At 41.0% G+C, this 20,656-nt stretch overlaps 1 protein-coding gene across 9 annotated transcripts in view; it reads left to right on the top strand.

The window, feature by feature from the left end:
* Positions 1–20,656, top strand: part of CLASP1 (cytoplasmic linker associated protein 1) — a 165,712-nt gene that overhangs the window by 65,953 nt on the left and 79,103 nt on the right. For 5 of the 9 annotated variants that reach the window (XM_057368537.1, XM_057368541.1, XM_057368540.1 and 2 more), the window contains 10 exons: positions 10,433–10,585; positions 11,530–11,603; positions 12,256–12,348; positions 13,648–13,793; positions 14,544–14,679; positions 15,419–15,489; positions 16,466–16,525; positions 17,219–17,296; positions 19,114–19,281; positions 20,139–20,188. In XM_057368537.1, coding sequence (XP_057224520.1) covers positions 10,433–10,585; positions 11,530–11,603; positions 12,256–12,348; positions 13,648–13,793; positions 14,544–14,679; positions 15,419–15,489; positions 16,466–16,525; positions 17,219–17,296; positions 19,114–19,281; positions 20,139–20,188 — 1,029 coding nt within the window. Of the gene's footprint in view, positions 1–6,989; positions 7,042–10,432; positions 10,586–11,529; positions 11,604–12,255; positions 12,349–13,647; positions 13,794–14,543; positions 14,680–15,418; positions 15,490–16,465; positions 16,526–17,218; positions 17,297–19,113; positions 19,282–20,138; positions 20,189–20,656 lie in introns of those variants that run through there. The other 4 variants (XM_057368539.1, XM_057368546.1, XM_057368543.1 and 1 more) reach the window with 3 other exon arrangements.

Raw genomic sequence — 20,656 nt, 5'->3', positions numbered from 1 at the left:
TGTAAGCTCTGGTTGCAGTTGAATGTGCTCATGCAGACATTGCCAAAGCTGGCATGGGCTGCAAACAGTTGCACTGGTGTACAGGTGCTGAAGTGTGGTTTCTAAGATCCTGTGTGCCTGCAGCTTACCAAAGGCTCTGCTTGCTCTCAGGGAGCTGAATTGAAGTGGTGGGGAGAAAAGAATCTTCCTAAGTCATACTTTTATTAATTAGAAGTAGGCAGAAACTTGTGCTTTTTAGYGCATCAGGAGAGTGCTGTGGCAGCCAGTCGGTGCTGCTGAATACTCCARAGAAGCATCAAGGCTGCTTCCTTTGCTAACAGCTGCAGTGAATGCTCTGGAGATCACAGAGCCAACTCTTCTTAAACTTTGTAGCCATTGTGACAGGAGCTCAGAGCTATCTCAGGCCGCTGTTGGGTAACCATTTCTGGCTGTAGAGCATAGCTTGGATCATAAAGTTCAACTTTGAATTATTCTCAAATAAACAAAAGTTGTCTGTACACTTGGCTTGTATATGTGTCTTCACAGTCTTTAGTAATATGCATCTTTAGAAAGATGAAGCATTTGTTTCTGGTCGAAATTCCTGGTCATCATGCTGGTTTTACTAGTTGATCTTTCTCAAAAGCCATGTAGGCTCCCTAGTTTTCCTTCTGTGGTTTTTCTTTTGTCTCAACCACCTGCAGTCTCAGACATTCTTATCTCATGATTATTGCCCACTGAGCRTTTGACAGTATTTTAAATGGTCATCTAATTAAAGTATATTAATTATGCATCAGGCCAGGCATTCTGGGTGGGAGTCATTGATGTGTGATGTGTGTAACACCATACAGTTATTGCAAATGTAGTACCCGTGTTCTTGCATTAGCCTTTAACCAGACAGATAACGCCTTGGGACGGAAGGCTCGTGTTTTCTGTGGCTCTACAGTCTGCAGGCTGACAGCCTTGCTTTTTCCTTCATTGCTTAGGGATAACTGTACCTATTTTTGTTTCTTGGCTTGGAGGTGGCTGCTTGGAAAGATTAGGATGCCCCACCATCTCACAGGAGGGGCGTATGTGAGGTGCTGGGCAACATGTCCCTGTTACTGACTGTAAATAAAGCCAAATGATGGTACAGGACAGACCTGGTTCTGCAGCTTCCCCAGCTCCCTCCAGCACTTCTTACTGGCTTAACTCACCAGCCCAGCCATCCTTTGAGACACAGCCTGAAAGAAAACCGGGCTGCAGCTTGGCATTTCTGTCTCCTCATAGATATTTCTGGAAAGTTTTCTGCTGCAGGACTTGGGTGCAGAACAAGGGTGTTCTGTAGTGGCTGGAAGTGGGATCTGCACTTTTCTGCCCCCTCCCCCAATGTGCTGTGTGTAACTGGAGGCAATGAGATGCCTTTTGCCTTTTTTTTTTGTAGCAGTGCTTTGTCCTGGAAATGTCAGGATGCTCATTCCTTCTGAACACAACTCTGTGTGCTTGTTGTCAGTGCTTTACACCTCGGTGTGCTGTGTATGTAGAGAATGAGCATCCCTTCAGGAAGTGATAAGTGATAACAGCAGAATCTGCAATTTCCTTGTGTTGACAATGATGGGTGTTGAGGCAGTCAGCATCGAGGTGWGCTACACTGGTCATAATTGCCCGAGGAGGCAGAAGGATCTGTGCAGGGAATGCCAAGTGGGGAATGCAGGCTGGAGAAATGCCTCACCCTGTGATGTCATGGCAGCAGATGGTGCAAATAGCTGGAAATSTGGACCTGGGCTGTGGGGCTGGAGTCACCTGCCCTGTCTGCACATGGGGCTCCTGCCCTTGGCTGGTGAAAAGCACTGTCCATTTGAAGTGTTCAAATTGTTGATATGCGTGATTACACAGGGTATAGGCRGTCTAGGTAGGACAAAGTGTCACCTATGAATTCCTCAGGTATCTCCTTGTTCCGTCAGGTTTTGGCAAGTAAGCCCCAGGCTGCCGCCAGCAGGTGTCTCCCTGGGAGCTCGATTTTGCTGTTTTCCTGTAGCAGTGCTGGGCACCAACCCTGGGAAATACAGAGGACTCAATTTCACGTGTGGCTAAGCTTCAAGCAACCTGTCAGGAGCGACTAAATTTAAATATTTTTTCTAATATGTTGTGATGTTATTTTTACTTTTCCCAAGCCATTTGCAAATGTCCATTTTTGAATATGCRTAGAGCAGTTTTGAAGATAATATTGGGAATGTAAGAAAACATTTGTGGCACTGCTTGCATCCTTAGTCAGAGAAAGAGAAAGGGATCTGTACAAAAAACTGTTCAGGAGTGGAGCTTAATGTAGACTCTGGCAATGCCCTGAAGTCTTCACACCCTTGAGAATGTCCCTCAGCTCTGTTTCAYTTTACTCACACATTAAAATAACAACAAATACTCCTTGCTCTTGTTGAGTGGCTCTGCCTTTTAGTCACATTTATRTAACYTCRAAAGCGAATACTGTGCAAAGCTGASCACAGAGCCAGCAAAGGAGGCTGTTGGCCTGGGGTGCTGGGTGTAGTGTGGGTGACCAGCARCTGGGTGATGCTGATACTTTGGCTGCTGCCTGAATCCTGACATTTACTAACTGCAAACACAGAGAGTCGGGGCTGTTGCCCTAAGTTTTCCAGCAAATGCAGAGATGGAGGTGAGAGCAAGGAGGGGAAAGGTTCATTGATTGCTCTTTAACCTGACACATCTCTGCTATRAGTGCATATGGAAGTGGCGCCTGAGGGACTTCTTGTGCCTCTGCAGAATGGAATTTTTCTGTCTTGTGAATGAAGGCAGAAGAATTCGCTTTCTTTTATATAATTATTTGTCTAAATAATTAAACTTTAGTAAGGCTGAGGCAAAATCTTCACATTGCCACTGCAGTGCAGCACAGAGGATTAATATTAAAGTTGAAAATAGTGTGCTTTATGTGCAGTTCAGATATGACAGAATGCAGGGACCCATAGTTCTGTTAAAAGGTGTTTTCTGACTAAAAGAGCTCCCTGATCCATCCTGCATCAACAGCCTTTCTCATTGATTGGTATCTCCAAGGCTCAGGGACCCACTTTGTGTCTTTTATCTCTGAAGATTATGCTAATGAGAGCACTATGAGGAGGGAGTAATAAGGCAGTGCAATTTAAAGGGTATTTTCAAGGATCCAGGACAAAACTGGGGCAGTACCYCCAAGCACAGTCAGCAGTGAAACACAGAAACAAGAGCCTGGTGTGGAGTGTTACAGGCTCTGAAATAGCTGGGGTGTTTGTGGAAGGCTGCGGAGATGTATGGACAGCCTGGCAGGGAATGGAGGGTGGGTGTCCCACAAGGCATAATGACRAACCTCTGGGTGACCACAGGGGTAAGTACAGGGCAGGGAAAAGCTGCTTTTGCTTTTTAAATGAAGCTTTATGTAAATATGTGGGCTTTTGGGGTAGGTGTGTTTTTCCAAGTGTTTATGCACTGTGGGTTTCCTGATGCTCTTGAGGGTAAGGTTGTGTGGCTGGCTGGRAAAAGCACTGTGGGAATATTGTATTTCCAAGGATGACTTTGAGGAAAGTAGATCCTTGTCTCTTTCTCTTCTTCCTTTTTATTTGTCTGCGTCTGTCTCTAATTATTTATTTTTTTCAAATCGGTATGTAAAGGCTGTGTCTGTGCGGCTCTTAACACGGGTGTTTGATTCTTGTTTAGGTGTCTGTATGAACTGTAGTAATTGGTGAAACTAATAAATCCTAGCTCTTAATGAATTTATTTTAGCTTTTGATGCTTTTGTGAATTCTTTTGGCTGTTTAAGCTGGTGCACTTTCAGTATCATAACTATTATGTTGTCTCCTACTGAGCTTTAATTTTACTAAGCTTGTAGGAATGTAACATTTGTACCATCTCCTTTCTAAATCTACTTAAAGCTSATGGAAACTTTCATATGGCTGAAAACGAAGTGACTGTTTCACTAACTCTTAAAAACTCCCATTTCCAGGTGTGTTAGTTTCATGAACAGAAGTTTCTAAAAACTTTTGTTTGCTGTGTTCTTCGTTGTGCTAATGCTCATATGCTATTAGAAGAGGGCMTGCTGTGGCTTGTTGGCATGATGGCATTATTAGTGTCAATGTTATAGTTTAAAAAGTAAACAGGTTCATTAAATCCTTTTTATGTCTCTTGTTTTCAACTTTTTTAAGCTCCTTTTCTCAATCATCCCCRCAGCCATCTGTCATCTTAAATTGGAGCCATCTGATTCCAGGATTGAAAATGATAATGTCCCTCAAAAATGTACCTTAAATTAGTCATGAGTTGCCTGATTTCAGATCAGTCCTCTGCAGGATGATTTTGTTTGACTTACTAGGCCAGTCCCTGAGAGCAGATTTTGGATGTTGCCAGGGCTGTTGCTTCTTCTTGCAGATTGAAGTTTGAATTTGCTTTCCATATGCTTGTTCTGTCTGCCTAGTCTAGTGTTGGATGTGGTCAGGTCAAAGTGTACAACAATTTTCTYATACCRGTTTGGTAAAGGTAATTTTATCATMCTGGTATGGGTTTAATAAATRCAGGATTCCTCACTCACAGAAATGTGCTTTTAAAATTATTTCTACTGCCTAAATAGTCTGCTTATAGAGGGATGGCAGACATGAATACTCTGAAATTGCTGTAGTTGGGTGCTTGGGACTAAGCAGGATGTGTCAGAACTGTCTATGTAAATACAATGTTTTTGGAGCAGAAGAGAATTCCACATGCTACTTTTTTGAGAATTCTTCCTTTCCTTTGTGATAGAAAGTTGAAGACCTATTAGGTTCATTAGCTTGCAATTAGTATGTGGCAGCAGCCAAGATGATGAGTGTCTCATTACTTAGCTAAGGAGGGAAAATGGAAGTGTTGGGGATTGAAAAAAAAGCATGTGGTGTTATAAGAATTATTAAAGCAGAAAGCATTTTGCACCTACCTGGCTGACATTCTTGGCTGGGGTCTCTAAGCACTAACTTACCTGTGGCTTATGGCACCCACGGTCTTTATTGTATTTATTATGGCCACAAATACATTGTCTAGATTTGCWTTGTAGAAATCTTACTCAGAAATCTCCCACCCATAATGATATGTATTCTAATTTAAATAGGGTGATGTATAGGGTGAGATAAGAGAAAAAAAAGCCAAGGTCCTGGGTGATATGCATGGCCTTGTAGACACAATCATTTYTCAGCCCTTGGAGTGATTCTCGATGAGGCTGGGTTTTGGGGACTCCACTTCAAAGCCAATTGTGAAGGGCAATGAGATGTTCAGTAAATAGTGCCAGAAGGCAGCAGCAGGGGTGGGCTGGGACTGGAGCTGGTGACTTTGTCACTGCAGGAGAACTGGACATGAGGGGAGAGAGGTTGTGGGTGCTTTGAGGAGGCTGACCAGGGTCCCTGAGGGTGGCATTTTGAAGGCTCAGAACACTTCCTGGTGTGGAGAGTGGGAAGGAAGAGCTTTTTCTGGGGCCAGGGGAGAGCAGCTGGGACACTGGGAGATGGCCAAGCAGGAAGTCCTGATAACATGCTGTGCTCACTTATTTCTGCTTGTAGTTGTGATTCCTTTGTTTTTAACGAAGTAGGATTGATTGCGTTCCTTTACCTTTAATGGGTTCATAAAGTCATTGTCTTGGAGAATCCTCTGCAGTACCATGTTGGAGTTGGACAGACTTGCAGCTAAGCCATGCATGGGTTTCATGTGTGCTGATGGCAAGAGGCATCTAACCTCAGCTGGAGCTGTCTCCCTTGGAGGGTGGTGGGACACCCACAGAGGGTAACAATAGAAGTCACAGCTGGAGATGGGGGTGCCAGATGCTGCCCTGGGGGTAGGGCATGACTGACATGTCAAAGGGGTGTCTGTCTCAAAAATATGGTCCAGTGCTYATGGGCTTGTGCCTGGCAGAAAGGAGTAAAGAGGAACATACCCTGTTTTCTTTGGTGTTGGTAGTTTTGCTGGTGTGTGTTCTTGGCATGTAGAGGGCTCTCAGATCTTCAGGGAGCAGGGCTTTGCCCCCCCCAATAGGGGTTGAGCATGGAATTTGGAAGTCCTGAAATGTGTGTCAGTTTTAGCATCTACCTGTCTGCTTGTGGTGGAGCATGCCATAGGAAGGGTGGGGAGGCAGGTTGCTCTGGTGTCATCCACCTTCATCTGCACCCAAAAGGGGAGTTTTTCTGAGAGAGATGCAGGTGATACTTGCAAGATATATTAATCTTGCCTGTTTCAACTGCACTGGTGCTTCTAAGCAGAATAGATGAAGAGTAGACAGAGGTGGCCTAGGACAAGTTTAGTCCTTCACAGAATTGAATCTGAAGATCATAGCGGGCCATCTTCATTAGGAACAGAKATGGAAAGATCTTTTCCCTCTCTGTCATCACTATAGAGTAGCTGTCCTCTGTAAAGCTTACAGACAAATAACTAAAAGATTTTGATCTGACATCCTAAGGCTATTAAAAGTCAGAAAGCATCTTTTTTTTSCTTGGAAAAGGCATTTGAAACTCTRYATCACTTTAAAAGGTCCCAGGCTGGTGGTGCAGGCAGGGGAAGTACTGGCACTTGTTTACCATGGCTCCTAAATGGCTTGTGCAGCCTCTTCTCCCCACTTTTCACCTTGGCCAGACCTGAAGGGGTTACRTTTTAAAATGAATAATGACTAAATTTATTCGTCATGGACAAATGATGACAGCTGTTGAGATGCTCCTGTTAGCGCTTCCCAGGGGATAAAGTCAGGCTGGTTCCTAGTGCAAGCCAGCCGAGCCAGGCAGACTCAGCTCTTCTTCCTCTCGGATTATTTGTCCCGGGTTCCCCTCGCTTGTAGGGAATTTCCTTCCTAGAAGTGAGCTGAAGTTTCCTGGGCTGAAATGGGTATTGATGAGAATCATGCAGCTCTGCAGTCGTAGCGAGAGGACAGAGGCCATGGCTGTTTAAATCCACGTGTGAAGACAGCATGCTTAATGAATCGGAGGGCAATGATTGATTATGTTSTGGACTGAAAGCCGCGGCACTCCGTGAAGCACTCTTACATCTGGGCACGCTATGGAAAATATGAAGGAATGTTGAGGAAGCTTATTTGCAGAAGGATATGTACTTGTAAGCAGTATTTTCTTCTTCTTAAATAATGTAAAGGAATTGAAAAACGTAAAGCAGATTGTCTTCTCTATCTCTGAGACAGCAGAGTGGCGAGCAGACAAAGGCCTCTTTTATAAGGGCATGTCTGGCAGGGAGTACTGTAAAGTCCTTATAAATGAGCACTGGGGGTGTCTTGGGATGGGAGAACAKCAATGGTTATTTAATGTTAGAATGGGGCACCGATTCCGCTTCAGTGCACCTCAGCTGGTGTCCTGAGAGTTACACCCATGCTGAATTTACTATTTGCAGATATGCTGAAAAAATATGATCCCAGTTCAAATTATCATTATGAGCAGGAATCAATGTGGGGGCAAAAAAARGGGGGTTTAACAATAATGTATAGCAGCTTGGTTTTCTTTCTATTCTTTTCTGTACTCCCGTGTCCAGGTTCCTTTCTTTGTTTCTCTTTCTGTTCYGCACACGTGCTGCTAGCAGACTTGATGTGCAGTTCTGAATGTGGTGCTGTCATTCTGCACTGCTCAGATGAGAAAATGCTGTTGGATTATTGAAGGGATATTCTRGTTTGATAAATATGTAGTGCTTAGTTTGCAGACTTAATGAACAGGAAGATGTGATTGTAATCCAGTCATCCCAGAACTGTGGGTGGGCTGGTTGGTTTTTTGGAGTGTTGTATTTTTGCTAATGCTCAGAAAAGCCTGTTTTAGAAGGAAATGATTGTCTGTTTAGCTGCTAAAAYGCTACAGGAGTGCAATGTTTTTAATATCTGGATTTTTTAGCTTTTATTTATTATATGAAATAGCAAACCACACCCTCTTCTTCTTTCAGAGGGGTGAGACTTTAAAAATGCATACAGAAGAGGAAGTGAGTTAACTAAGGCTGCATCTAGATAGCCTGAAATGCAGCTGATGCAGAATTTTATTACCTGGTGAAAGTAGCTAYGAACTAGTAAAGTACCTTTTGTTTCAAATACAATTGTCTTTTTCCTGGCTGTTAATGCACATTCAGCAAATAATAATTTGCTTACTATTCATATAGAAGCTTTTGAAATAAGTGCAACTGGGACAAGTTTTGCTTAGAAGTTTTAGGATTGAATTGCTGTGCAAGTCTTTCTGAATCACTTAAACGTCTTCCTAGAGGCTTCAGAGATTACACATTTTAAAGTCTATTTTGATCTGTCCTGACCTTGRTGCAACTCTCACCAAATAGTGTTTTTGAAATAATTCCTATTTGAACTAGTCTGTATCTTTTGGAAAAAAAAATCAATTTTGCTTTTTAAGAACTGCCTGTGGTAGAATTCACTGGGTGACATACCTCCTAACCTCAGAGAGGGTCAGCCCTGTGACTATTGCAAAAAATGGAGGCGGGGTAGCAGGGGGGAAGAGAGGAAAAAAAAAAAAAAGGCAACTCAGAATTTAATTAGTTTTTAACCTCCAGCCAGTTGCCTTGTTGTATATTTTTCTATTAGGTGAGAAACAATATTAATAAATCATGGTGGAAAACTGTGTTAATAAATCTTCAGTAGCTGTGTTAACACAGAATGTAATCAAGCAACTTATTAAGAATCTGGCTAGACTAAACARTCTCTTGCAGAGAGTTTTCATTTAATTGAATTAAAAACATATTTTCTAATCCTTTAATCATTCTCATGATTGTTCCCTGAGCTCTTTTCAAATTATTTTTGAATTACATATGTCAGAACAAGACTGTCAATAGGGAGGTGGCATGGTCTCCATGGCTGCCTTCAGGCACTGTGTTAAAGMGACAGCCCACGTCCTAATTGTGGCTTATATTCTCTGTAGCTGTGTGACCTGAAATTTATCTAAGTTAAAGCTCTTGTGTTCATTTTTGCCTGAACAACAGTACAAGTACCAGTTATTATTTTTCCCTTTTCCTTCAGAGCTGCTTTTTTTTTCCCTAGCCCTTTCCCATATTCCRAAATTCCCATATATCAAAATTCACGGAAGAGATGTCCTTTCCCACCTTTTTAAACTTTTTGGATGCTTCTGTGTACCTGCTGTGTCAGTGTTGTGCTGTGATTGGAGTATGGCATCACATGCCCTGCTTCATGTCAGAAATGGGGAGGTGTATCAGTTTTTAGGTGATCTGTGACAGTTCTCCTGTCCAGCTTCTAATAAGCCAATGCCACTTAGGGCAGAGAAAACTGAAGGTGGTTGGGTTGAGCACAAAACAGACTTCTCTTTCTGTTCTTTTGCCTCCCCTAGAATTGCCTATACTGTTATTTTTTTTTTTTAACTCAGAAAGCTCAGCCTGTATTGAATTTCACTCATTAGTGTCTATCTTGGAGCCTGTATTTGATACTGGATGTTCCCAAATGCTTTATTGAGCAGGGATGGATTAAAGCACCTGCCTGACTTTTTGCCAAGTGAAAATTGTGAGGGAAATGTTCCTAATCCGGTGGAGAGCAGGTGCGTACCTTGGCCAGTTGGAGAGGGATGGACGTGAAGCAGATCTTGAATCTTGAATGGAGTGTGGGGAAGCTGAGTGATGGGGCTGAGCTGTCTTCCTGGCCTCAATAATTACATGTTCCATCTATATCAGTGCCCAGCTGCTTTGTCACCTTTCARCCTAAGGCTGTTTTTTCAAGTGAATTAGCTAATCTATGTAAAACTGCAATATAAGCAGTCCTTTGGAATTGAAGTGACCTTGACTGAGAATCAAAGTGGCTGTAATTCATTTTAAGTTAATTTATGTTCATGTCTGGTGGTAGAGGGTGTACACAGAAGGTTCTGTAAGGTTTAATGYGCATTATATTTATGTTTTTATGAATTTGAGGAAACTTTTTGTATTTCCTTGTAAGGAATCTCTGGTGTTAATTTATAGAGTTCAAGGGGATTTGTAGCTCCAGATGGGTCTGTGTTTTATCAACAGCATTGGTGCTGCCATATGAGCTTTCCTGGGTTACTCTGTTTATCCGTGGTCTGGTGCAGGTAGTTGGCAGGGGGGACAAAGCAGCCTCTGCTGCCTAATCCCCTTCACACCTGGGTCTTGAATTTACTTGTGGCCTTAGTTTTCCTACAGTCCATGTCAAAATAGCTCTTGGAGGCATAAACATGAGAGATGCAGACTGTCAACATCCCGAGTGTTACCTGGGGCTTGCATCTTTCTGCTGTAGATTTGAAGTTTGTTCTTTTAATTTAAATGCATTCATTGAAAGGGTTTAGCATATGTGCATTGTGGCTGCAGTAGCAAAGGACTGGGTTTGGTGGGCTGATGATTTTCCATGACTTACTGGATTTCTGGCACAAGGGCCTTGCTGAGATGAGGGCTGGCCCAGCAGGCTGGAAAACACAGAATGTTTGCCATAGCATGGGCAGTTTCTTGGGAATCCCTTTGCTTCATTGGATTTACAGTGAGTGTGGTTTTTCGACAGATAAAATTTTTGACGATGAAGACTCTGTGGATGGGAACAGACCTTCCTCAGCCAGCTCCTCCACRTCTTCAAAGGCCCCTGCAAACTCACGCAGAGTTGGGATGGGCACTACCCGCAGACTTGGCTCTGCCCCTCTGGGCTCCAAGTCTTCAAGTAAGCCAACAGCCTGTATAGATGTGTCTGTGAAGTATTTACAATGTTCATGTTGAGCTTGTTGCAAGCATTTCCAGACTGCCCCCAGAATCCAATGACAAATTTTTCCCTATGCAATCATTATGTCTGTGTTCTYGGCATGCCACAACCAAAGTTTGGTAGGATGAATCTCCAAGCAATCTCCACACCCCTGTAATTTRTTTTGCATTTGTGAAGGTTGGACCTTTGTGGTTGTGCACTGATGGCTGTGAGTAAATCATGTTGGTGCTGCAGCATGGAGATTTTTGTCTTTGTAGTTGAATCTCTGGCTGAACTGAGGCTCCTTACAGCTATGGGCTAAATTTCAGCCCTTGCAGTCTAAAACTGACACGTTGGCTTTCTTTTTAGTCCTTTGGGCATGRCTGGTAATGAAGGTGCAGAAAGAAAACTGAGCAGTCATTCTGAATGAGTAATAATTCTACATGTAGCTCTAATTCTATATGTGTCCTAGGGAAATGGAGAAAGTTCTCTATATCAGACTGTCTCTAATCTGATTAGTATTCCAGAGACTATTTATCTTCCTTATCGTTCATCTGTTTGTGCACCTGTCAGATCTCCAGCTTCATCTATTATAGATGGGATTAAATCCTTTAAAATAAAATCTCCCATATAATTAAAGTAAGTATTCCCTTTCATCTTTCAGACTGTGTCCCCTAACTGTTGAGTGACTACTGTAATGACTTCCCTAATGTGCCCTCTGTGCCTGTGAGTTGAAGGATGCCATGAATGTCTAGCCAGTGCCTGGCATTGAATTTCCCTGCCTCTGCTTTCATTACATCTGCAGCACTCTGAGGCTGCTTCGATAGTGAACTTTCTCCTGATTAAGTGCCTTGATAGCTGGTGGTTTCTTAATTGATTCTCTTGTTGATAACAAGATGGAAAAGGCTTTTTCATTTGTGTGTCAGCAGCCAAAGAGGGAGCAGGTGCTGTGGATGAAGAAGACTTCATTAAGGCATTTGAAGACGTCCCTACGGTTCAGGTAAGTAGAATTACATGTTAAACCATGCTGYACTAAAAAGCAGAAGGTAAATGTAGGATCTCATGCTAATCACTGGCAAATTGTGCCTCATTGTGATGCTGGCAAATCTTTGAGGGGAAAGCAGGTTAGAAGTTGAAGGGAGGCAAGTTTTAAATGGTAGGRTGTGGCAGTAGTTCGTGTGAAACCCTCTGGCAACTGAAAGCAATAAAGGTGACTTGTGTCTCAGGGACTTCTGCTGTGTGAGTGTGACAACTGGACCATGCATGTTTGCTGATTTAGCTGGATAGCTGAGAAGCATCACATGTCCCCTCTCCTTCACTGGAGCTTTATTTTTGAACAGCACATGTGTCCACTCATGGTCTTCTGTAGGTGTTGACATGTAGCCATGAGTAGCTGCAGGAGTGCTGCTTAAAATTGTGAAATTATAATAAAATAATGAAAGATGATCCTTTAAACATCTTGTGATAATTTTAAAGTTTTAGTTGCAGAGTGGGTGTAAATTCTGGGCATTATGCAAAGCCGGTTGTGTCCAAGGCTAGCACATGATGTTTCAGTATTGAGGAGCAAAGGACATAAGAATGTAATTGGGAAGTGATCTGATTTTCTGGAGTAAATCCTGCATTACAGTGCTACTCTGTATTTCAATTTGTAGATTTATTCCAGCCGGGATCTTGAGGAATCCATAAACAAGATCAGAGAGATCCTATCAGATGATAAACATGACTGGGAACAGAGAGTTTCAGCGGTAAGTAGTGAATTTAGATAGGATCTCTGTTAATATAAACTGTGCATAATCCCACTGAGGGTATTGGGAGAACYTCAGACTAAAGCTGGAATGCAGTTTTAGTGGAATGCACTAAAAAACTTGGGGGGAATGTTTCCTTATGAGCTGAATTTAAACCACATCTGTGAGGGAAATTGCTGTTTGATGTACAAGGGTYTGTTGAGACAGCCTCATGTTGAACTGGAAGTCGTGCAGCTAATTCAGATGCAAGGCTAGAAATTTGCTAGCAGGTGCTAAAATCAAAGTGTCAAGACATTCAGAATATCTTAAAACTTACCTGGTAAGGCAGAAAATTACTTTGCTTACAGAGAACTTGTTTTTACTTCTGCAAAAGGAGGTGTAAAATAATTCAGCGAGTATTTGCACACTTCAGTTTTGAATAAATAAATATGACCATGAGAAGTGTGGAAGTGGAAAATTGGATATTATGTGCATGTCAAGACTAAGTTTTATTTACTGAGGTGAGCTGTATTTTCGTGATATAAATAGATGCATGATCTTGTCTACAGAGTAGACGTTCATCACTGGTGCAGTGGCTTTGCCATTTCTGTCAAACCCTATATTACAGGTCTGAGTGGCAGACTGGGCTGATTCAGCTCATTTCTGTATAATTTTATTTCTGTACCGAGTAACAGGGAGCTGAAATYGAGGCCATGCAGATGCATTGGTGCACAGGAGGGCCTGTGAAGGTGTCAGGATTGTCTGTACCATGAGATAGTGGTCCCTGTGATATTAATAGGAAATGTCCCATTTTGATGGGGTCAGGGTTCCACTTCTGTTACAGCCAGATAACTGTTTTAGTGAAGTCAGTGGACACATTCTGAATAGAAGTCACAATTACTCAGGCCTGAGGGTGAACCCTTTAAGTCTAGATATCATTTTAACACAAGAGTCAACTGTGAGATTAACTRAACTTTAGAAGCTGTTGTAAATAGRGGAGCAGAAGGGAATGTTTATGATACTTTTGGCTTAAAAATATTGTTTAGGTTATTCACTATGCAATTTGAGTAACTGTGTGCAACACTTCTGGATTTCTGTAAGTTAACAAAGGTGTTTATCTYATTGTACTTTAGCACATTAACTAACCTTGAATATAGGATAGGAAAAAAAAGAATTGCTTGGATATCAAGAATTGAGTTCCTTAATGCGTGTTAAAGAAAATTGTACAAGGATCCTGGAGCCAGGTGTCGTTCCTTAACATAACTGTCCTTTTATTTACTGCTGTTTAACAGTCACTGATTTCTTTTATGCTCCTAACAGTTGAAAAAGATCCGCTCTTTACTTTTGGCTGGAGCTGCAGAGTATGATAACTTCTTCCAGCATTTAAGACTTTTGGATGGAGCATTTAAATTATCTGCTAAAGACCTGCGGTCTCAAGTAGTGCGAGAGGCTTGTATCACATTGGGGTAAGTTTCTTTTCTAAGTGTGCTTGAAATGTGATATAGAAGAAAAAGAACAGGCAGTGGTTAAAACACAATTAGGATGCAGGTTGTGCTGTTAGTGCTCCATAGTTAAAAGTAGAACATGATTTTTCTGTATCTGTTCCAAACCCCATCCATGTAGGCTGCTAATTGAATTTCTGCCAGACCATGTTCCTGAGTATTAAACAATGCTGATGTGGAATACACAGAATGAATGAGCAAGCCATGCCTTCATGCACAAGCAGGGAAGGATTGAACAATAAGGTTGAAAACGTTTATATTTTGTTCTGGTTCARATCGAGCTAGTTTTTATTTCTGATGGTCTAGCCTTTGTGAAATACTTCAAGAAAAAGGGTGCTGCAGTGCTTCTGACATCTAAAAAAAAATTGTGCATATTAAGGCAAAATATGGAGCTTCAGAGAAATTGTAATATAAACCAAAAAATATTCTATCGACTTGATCCCATTTGTTTGATAATAAATTTTTAGCTGTGTTAGTTACTTTATTTTATGCTGACCTTACTGTTTCTCAGTGTTCACATGAATACAGAACACAAGTTTCAAATGAAAGGAGCTGTTTTTTTGAAACATGGTGTTATCTGTCCTTTGGAATTGGAGAGGAGGTGACAGTTGTAAAGATTGAGATGTCAGATGTGCTTATGTCAGATGTTCTGTGCGAGTCTGACTCGCTCAATCTTCAGCTCACTTACCAGCATGACTTCATTCTGTTTTTCAGACATTTGTCATCAGTTCTGGGAAACAAGTTTGACCATGGGGCAGAAGCCATCATGCCAACAATTTTCAATCTAATTCCAAATAGTGCCAAAGTCATGGCTACTTCTGGTGTTGTAGCAGTTAGATTAATCATTCGAGTAAGTATTCACCAAAAGAGAATAGTGTTTTTATTTCCAAATACTGCAGTGTTTCTGATGAAATATGAATGCTGCTGCAATGAAAATTAGATTAAGTGCCTAATCTACTTTTCTGATAGTGCTGGGCTTGGCTGTCTCGAACGTCACGCACCCTTGTTCAGATGATGCTCGTTAAGCTCTGCCAAAATAGTAGGAGAAATGCTTCTTTTTGCAGGGCAGGATATTTCCATCCCTCTAAGAGCTGAGCAAACGTTTTTCTTTGAAAGGGTTTTAGACCAACTTTGCAGCACAGACTCATCTTCTTAATTGTGCTCTAAAATACCTCACAGACTGTCCAYGTTTCCCAAAACTGTTAGTTCACAGAGGTGACTTCTGCTTAGTGATTTATTGAGTAAGCTGTAGGTAGCCTGATGTCTCTCAAGTTGTCAGCACTGCAGTTTAGATCCTCTTGCAGTGACTTCAGCTCTTTARCTCACTACGGAGTGTCATTTCTGAAGAAAATCAAGTATCTGTTAACAGTATTTTAATTAAATTATTAACTAAATTTAGATAAATTATTAAATATTTTWAATAWTAAAAATATGTCCATATCTGTTAGTGTTGCTTTATCTAGCAGTTGTTTTTAAGAAGTGAACAGCAATAAGTATCTGAATACTGAGCTCAGGTGGCTGAAGGAAAGGTCTTTCATTCTATGGGATTGTTGTGTAAAGATTTCCTCTCCTTGTTTGTTTWCTTCCAGCACACGCACATCCCTCGKTTAATACCCATCATAACCAGTAATTGTACCTCCAAGTCTGTTGCAGTTAGAAGGTGAGAATTTGGTTTACATTTACTGTTTTTTACTAGYTAATAGGTTCATATGTTCTTTCTGAAAGTATGAATGTATTTATTGTTATTTGTGAAAAGGGTTGAAACATGCACTTACTTATCATAACATGAATCTCATTCTCCTCCATGATTTGAGTTCAAATTAAAAGTCAGCTATCCTATATAAACTGCATCACTGCAGAGAGGAAAAGGCATTTTTCCACTGATAAATGGTTTTTAAACTACTTTGTGTGCTTACATGTTATTATAACAACATACTGACTTTTTTACAGACCCATTCCTATTCCCCACTCCTRGCTTTATGGTGACTTGTTTTCTTTGAGCCAGTAAATTAGTCTTATGTGAAAGCATCAGGTGGAAGGGAAATTGGGCTGAATGTGCTAACAGTCCTCTCTGCACTTAAAATCTAAGTGTTTTAGTCCACTRCCTCACTGGGAGACTCTTGCCTCATCCATATATATTAACTGTATATGGTTCTCTTCTGCTTAGGCAGAAGGAAGGGCTTTGTGGTTGCTGCATTTGGTGATAATTGAACACATTTCAACACACTTGTGTCTTAAGATTCTTGAATTGAGGAAGGGAGATTAAAGTCAAAAAGGTTTGTCCCCACATCAAACTAACTGTGAATTTTTTGTGAGAAGCCTGGACTAATAGGGACAGAGTATAAGCATGAATCTTCTGGGCCTATATCCTGTTTAATGAAAAGGGAAGATTCTGGGATTTTTATGTCAGTCCCTCTCTTCAGGCTTCTCTATAGTGAGCTGCTTCCAGTTAATACTTCAGACTGTTTATTAATGGTGGTTTTAGAGGTGTTGATGTTTTTGTTGGGGTCAACACTGGATTTTGATGTCTCAAAAAGCTTCCTAACCAAAGATGGCTCTTGCTTAGAATCAGGCATGGCAAAGCCAGTGCTCCCCTGTAAACTTAAAATTAACATTTCTTCTCTCTCTCTTCTCAGGCGCTGCTTTGAATTTTTAGACTTGCTGTTRCAGGAGTGGCAAACACACTCCTTAGAAAGGTAAGTTCTGAATRTAAGTGGGTTTGCGCTCTCCTGCTTACCTGGGGGTGTTAATTCTGGAGAAGGGATCATTTAGGAGATGCTAGATAACTGTAGTAGAGATGATTTTACCACCAAAAAACCCATGTATGGCCACATAATATTTTCCCTTGTAGTTCTGTCRGAGTTTGCTGAGTCTGTTTCTTACACCAGCCTTGGCAAAGCAGGCTGACCAAATCTGTGAACACAAGAATTTTGTTTAATGATTTTTTTTCCTTTTGTACCATGAAGTGAGATGATGAGGTGAAGGCTCCTGCATGTCTTATCAGGATCTTCTGGGAGTTGTATGTTACTTGAAACTGATGACCAGTTAAAGTAATTGTGGGAGGAGAGACTGGGACACAAGTTCCTTAGCCCTAGACTGCACAAAGCTGTTTAATGCTTAGGAGAGTGTTCTTGAATCCAGACAGTTTGGATAGCTAAGTAAAGACCTATGAAGAATGCTGCTTGCTCTTTCCTAGACAGCAGTGTGAGTGAAATAAAAGTGACTTGTAAGAAAAAATAWATAAAGGTCACAAAGGATCCTTGATGGAAATGGAAGGATGTGATGAACTGTTTGTTCTCAGAGACCAAGGCAAAATCAAATTAGTCCTTTGTCTATGAGTGTGGCACATCTTTCTGAACTGCTGGATAATGTTTTCTTTCTTATTTCAGACACATATCAGTGTTAGCTGAAACAATAAAGAAGGGAATTCATGATGCAGACTCTGAAGCCAGGATAGAGGCAAGAAAGTAAGTGGAAACTGTTGTTGGTGTCTCTTCTTCCTCCCCTTCTTTGCGTCTGTTGTTTTGTGAGTCAGTGGTATTGYATGGTTGAGACAAAAATCCAGACAAGATACACTCTCCTGACTTCACATTTGGTGGAAAAAAAAAAGGGGCTGCGGGGTGACCTCTGATTTGCTCTGTACAGCCTTCTGAGGAGGGGAAACAGAGATCTTCCTGCGATCCAGTGGGAATGCTTTAAAACTGTGCCAGGTGAAGTTCTGACTGGACTTCAGGAAGCATTTCTTTACCAAAAGGGTTGTCAGACACTGGAAAAGGCTGCCTTTTCCAGTGAGAGATGTCAATGCCCTGAGCCTGTCAGTGTTTCAGAGGCATTTGGACGATATCCTTGACAGAGATTAACTTTTGGTCAGCTCTGAATTGACCAGGCAGCTGGACTAGATGTTCCTTGCAGGTCCCATCCAACTGAAATAGTCTATTCTATTGTTACTTGCTACTCCTGACTTATGCTAGTCCACTGCTAAATAGTATCCTAAATTAAAGTAGTGTCTTATGACTTTGAAAAAAATATTTGTGTTGATCTATAGGAAATTTTAGTATTTGCAATTAATTTTCTTCTGTTGAAGATCTTACACCTTTCCATTAATGTGATCACACTTACAGTAGTATGCTGATATACCAAGATCATGCTCTTCTACGGAACACCACAGGAACATTTTTCTGGAGAGAGAGGATGGTGCAAAACATGAAAACAATAAACAGTAAATTTTATTAATCTAAATGCTGTGTTGTAAACATTGGTGTTTCACAGTGGGACTGCTTAAATCCGTTTGAAAGGCAGCATGTCCATCACTGAAAATTACAGTAGTCACTGAGACTTCACAGCAGGTGACTAGTTAAGCTGAATAGACAGCCAGGAGAATGGCATGGGACTTCAGAGAGCATGCTTAATTCTCTCTTCCCATGTTTATTAAATAGCAGTGTGGCTGATTGTGAGACAGAAATTTGTTTTCTTCTAGCGATACGAGAATGCGTGTGGCTTCTCCGAGGACTGACTGTCACACAGAAACAATTTTTGATTCATTTGAGCTAATGATCTTACTCTTAAACTGCCCATTAGTTGCCCTCTGAAAAGTACTGAGAGTCTTCATCTCCTTTGTGCCAAGAGTGAATGGTGTTTAGCCATCGGGAGGTTTGGACCRTAGAGGAATTCTTTCCTCATCCTAAAATGCTCTTTTATTTTATTTTCAGCATGGYACTGATTTGAAGTCCATGTGAGCATGTCTTTCCTTTTTCTTGTAGTTTCTTTCCAAAAAAGACAGTCAACAGCCTCAATTCAGTACAGAGCCTTGTCTCTGCAGCATTCTTGGAGAGCTGTTTGTTAAAGTTTAGGAAGAAAACAGCAGCGGGTGCTCCTGAATCAGGCCYATGCATGTGTGTTCTGCCTTTGGCATTTTTTGGAGCAGCTATTGCATAGCCAGTCCCAAACTAGTGTCAGTCTGCTGGGTGTGCAGTCTCCTGTATACAGCAGGCAGCTGGAGGGAGGAGGGTTTCCTCCCCAATAAAGCTTTGTTGGCTATTTGTGTTTTTACAGCTAATATACCAAATGGTTCTTTCATTTGGTTTGTCCTTTGTGCAGCTGTTTGAGCAATACAAYGGGTTGAAAACAGTGGTCTGTCTTAAATGTTATGGCAGTGGGTTTTGAAATGASTGGGCCCACAAGCCCACTGATGGCAATAGTGATACGGCCTCTGGCTGTGCCTTTGCTCCACAGCCCCATAAAACATGACAAGGACTCGTTCACAGTGCTGTGCCTTTTCTTCCAGGTGCTACTGGGGTTTCCACAGTCACTTCAGCCGAGAGGCAGAGCATTTGTACCACACCTTGGAGTCTTCCTACCAGAAGGCCCTGCAGTCCCATTTGAAGAACTCGGACAGCATCGTGTCCTTGCCACAGTCAGATCGCTCCTCCTCCAGCTCCCAGGAGAGTCTCAAGTAAGGCTTTCTGTGTCACTACCTCTGCATTTAAACAACTGCTGACAGACAGCTCCATGGAATTGAAGGGAGCCATCACATTGCTTTGTCTCATCTGGTTATTATTGGGACTCTGCACTTGATTACTCCTACATATATGTGTATATATATATTTTCTTTAAATTATATTTTACCTAATGCTGTGTGAAAGTTAAAAGCCAGCAAAACCCTRTACTGGCTTTAAAAAAATATAATAATTATCTTGACTCCATAAATAATTTTCTAGGAAGCTATTTGTGCTCAGCAGATACTGTTAGTTATTCCTTTCGGGTGTGCTTGAAATAGTGCTTAGATTGAAGTTCTGCATTTAGCATTAATCCTAGAGATATAAGTCTGTGTCTTTCCATACAAGAGAAAAAAAATGACTAAATTAAACTTGAGTTGTAACTGCGAAGTCAATATGTGATTCTTCCATTGAATCTTCCATTGAATGTATATATTTTAGCTACTCTCAGATATACAGTCAATTTAGGCTTGAAAYGTCTGTGATTTATGTGTAAGACCTWTATGAAAAATACCCATAACTTACTAGTTTAAATTTACTGGTGGAGATTTTTAAATCTACGAGAAGTGTTCTTAAAAATATCTTTTTGCACCATTAATGTGAATACTAATTCTTAATACTTACATAAATAATTTCCCAGTGGTGTTGTATTTATTCTTAAACAACAAGTTTTGGTAGTTTATTCCTGCATATAAATTATTTTCCTATAAACCCAATTGTGTTCTGAGGGAACAGAATTGTACTGCTTTTGATGACTGTGAAATACCGTGAAACAACTGGTTTTGTTTTAATAAATGCTTGTATTAACTTCCAGCCGTCCATTTTCTGCCAAAAGAAGTCCTACTGGAAGTACTACATCTAGAGGTGAGAACACGAGCTGAAAAATGTGCTTAGGTGTTGCTGAGGAAATGTGACATTGTGATACAYAAAAACCAACTTTGATCACCGTTTACTGCTCCCTAAAATGGCAGCTCAGAATGCAGAAATTTTAATTACTTTTGGGTTTTATACCATGTTCTGTGCATCATTTGCTGAAAAAATAATGCTTTTAAAAGAAGTGAGTAAATCATTAATTTCTTAAACCTGAGGGGAAGCCTAAAAAGCCTTGAAGRTTTTAGCAAGGGTATATTTAGCTGTGTGATAGCTTGAATAAACTGCTGCTGATGCTAAGATATGCAGGGATATATAGTCTAATACTGCCTTCAGTTTTATAATTTTTTGTTATTTATTCTCTCTGGTTTCAGCACTTACTGGAGGTGTTTGCACACAAATCCGACACTGTTACATTCCATCTCGTTGCTAATCTTTTTTTTTTGTAAGATGGAATATTTA

Source organism: Malurus melanocephalus, unplaced genomic scaffold (assembly GCF_030028575.1).
Source record: "Malurus melanocephalus ecotype Western Australia unplaced genomic scaffold, MMel_1.1 scaffold_94, whole genome shotgun sequence".
Classification (NCBI taxonomy): Eukaryota; Metazoa; Chordata; class Aves; order Passeriformes; family Maluridae; genus Malurus; species Malurus melanocephalus.
The sequence above is the reverse complement of the archived record's forward strand: the minus strand, read 5'-3'. Positions and strand labels throughout refer to the sequence as shown.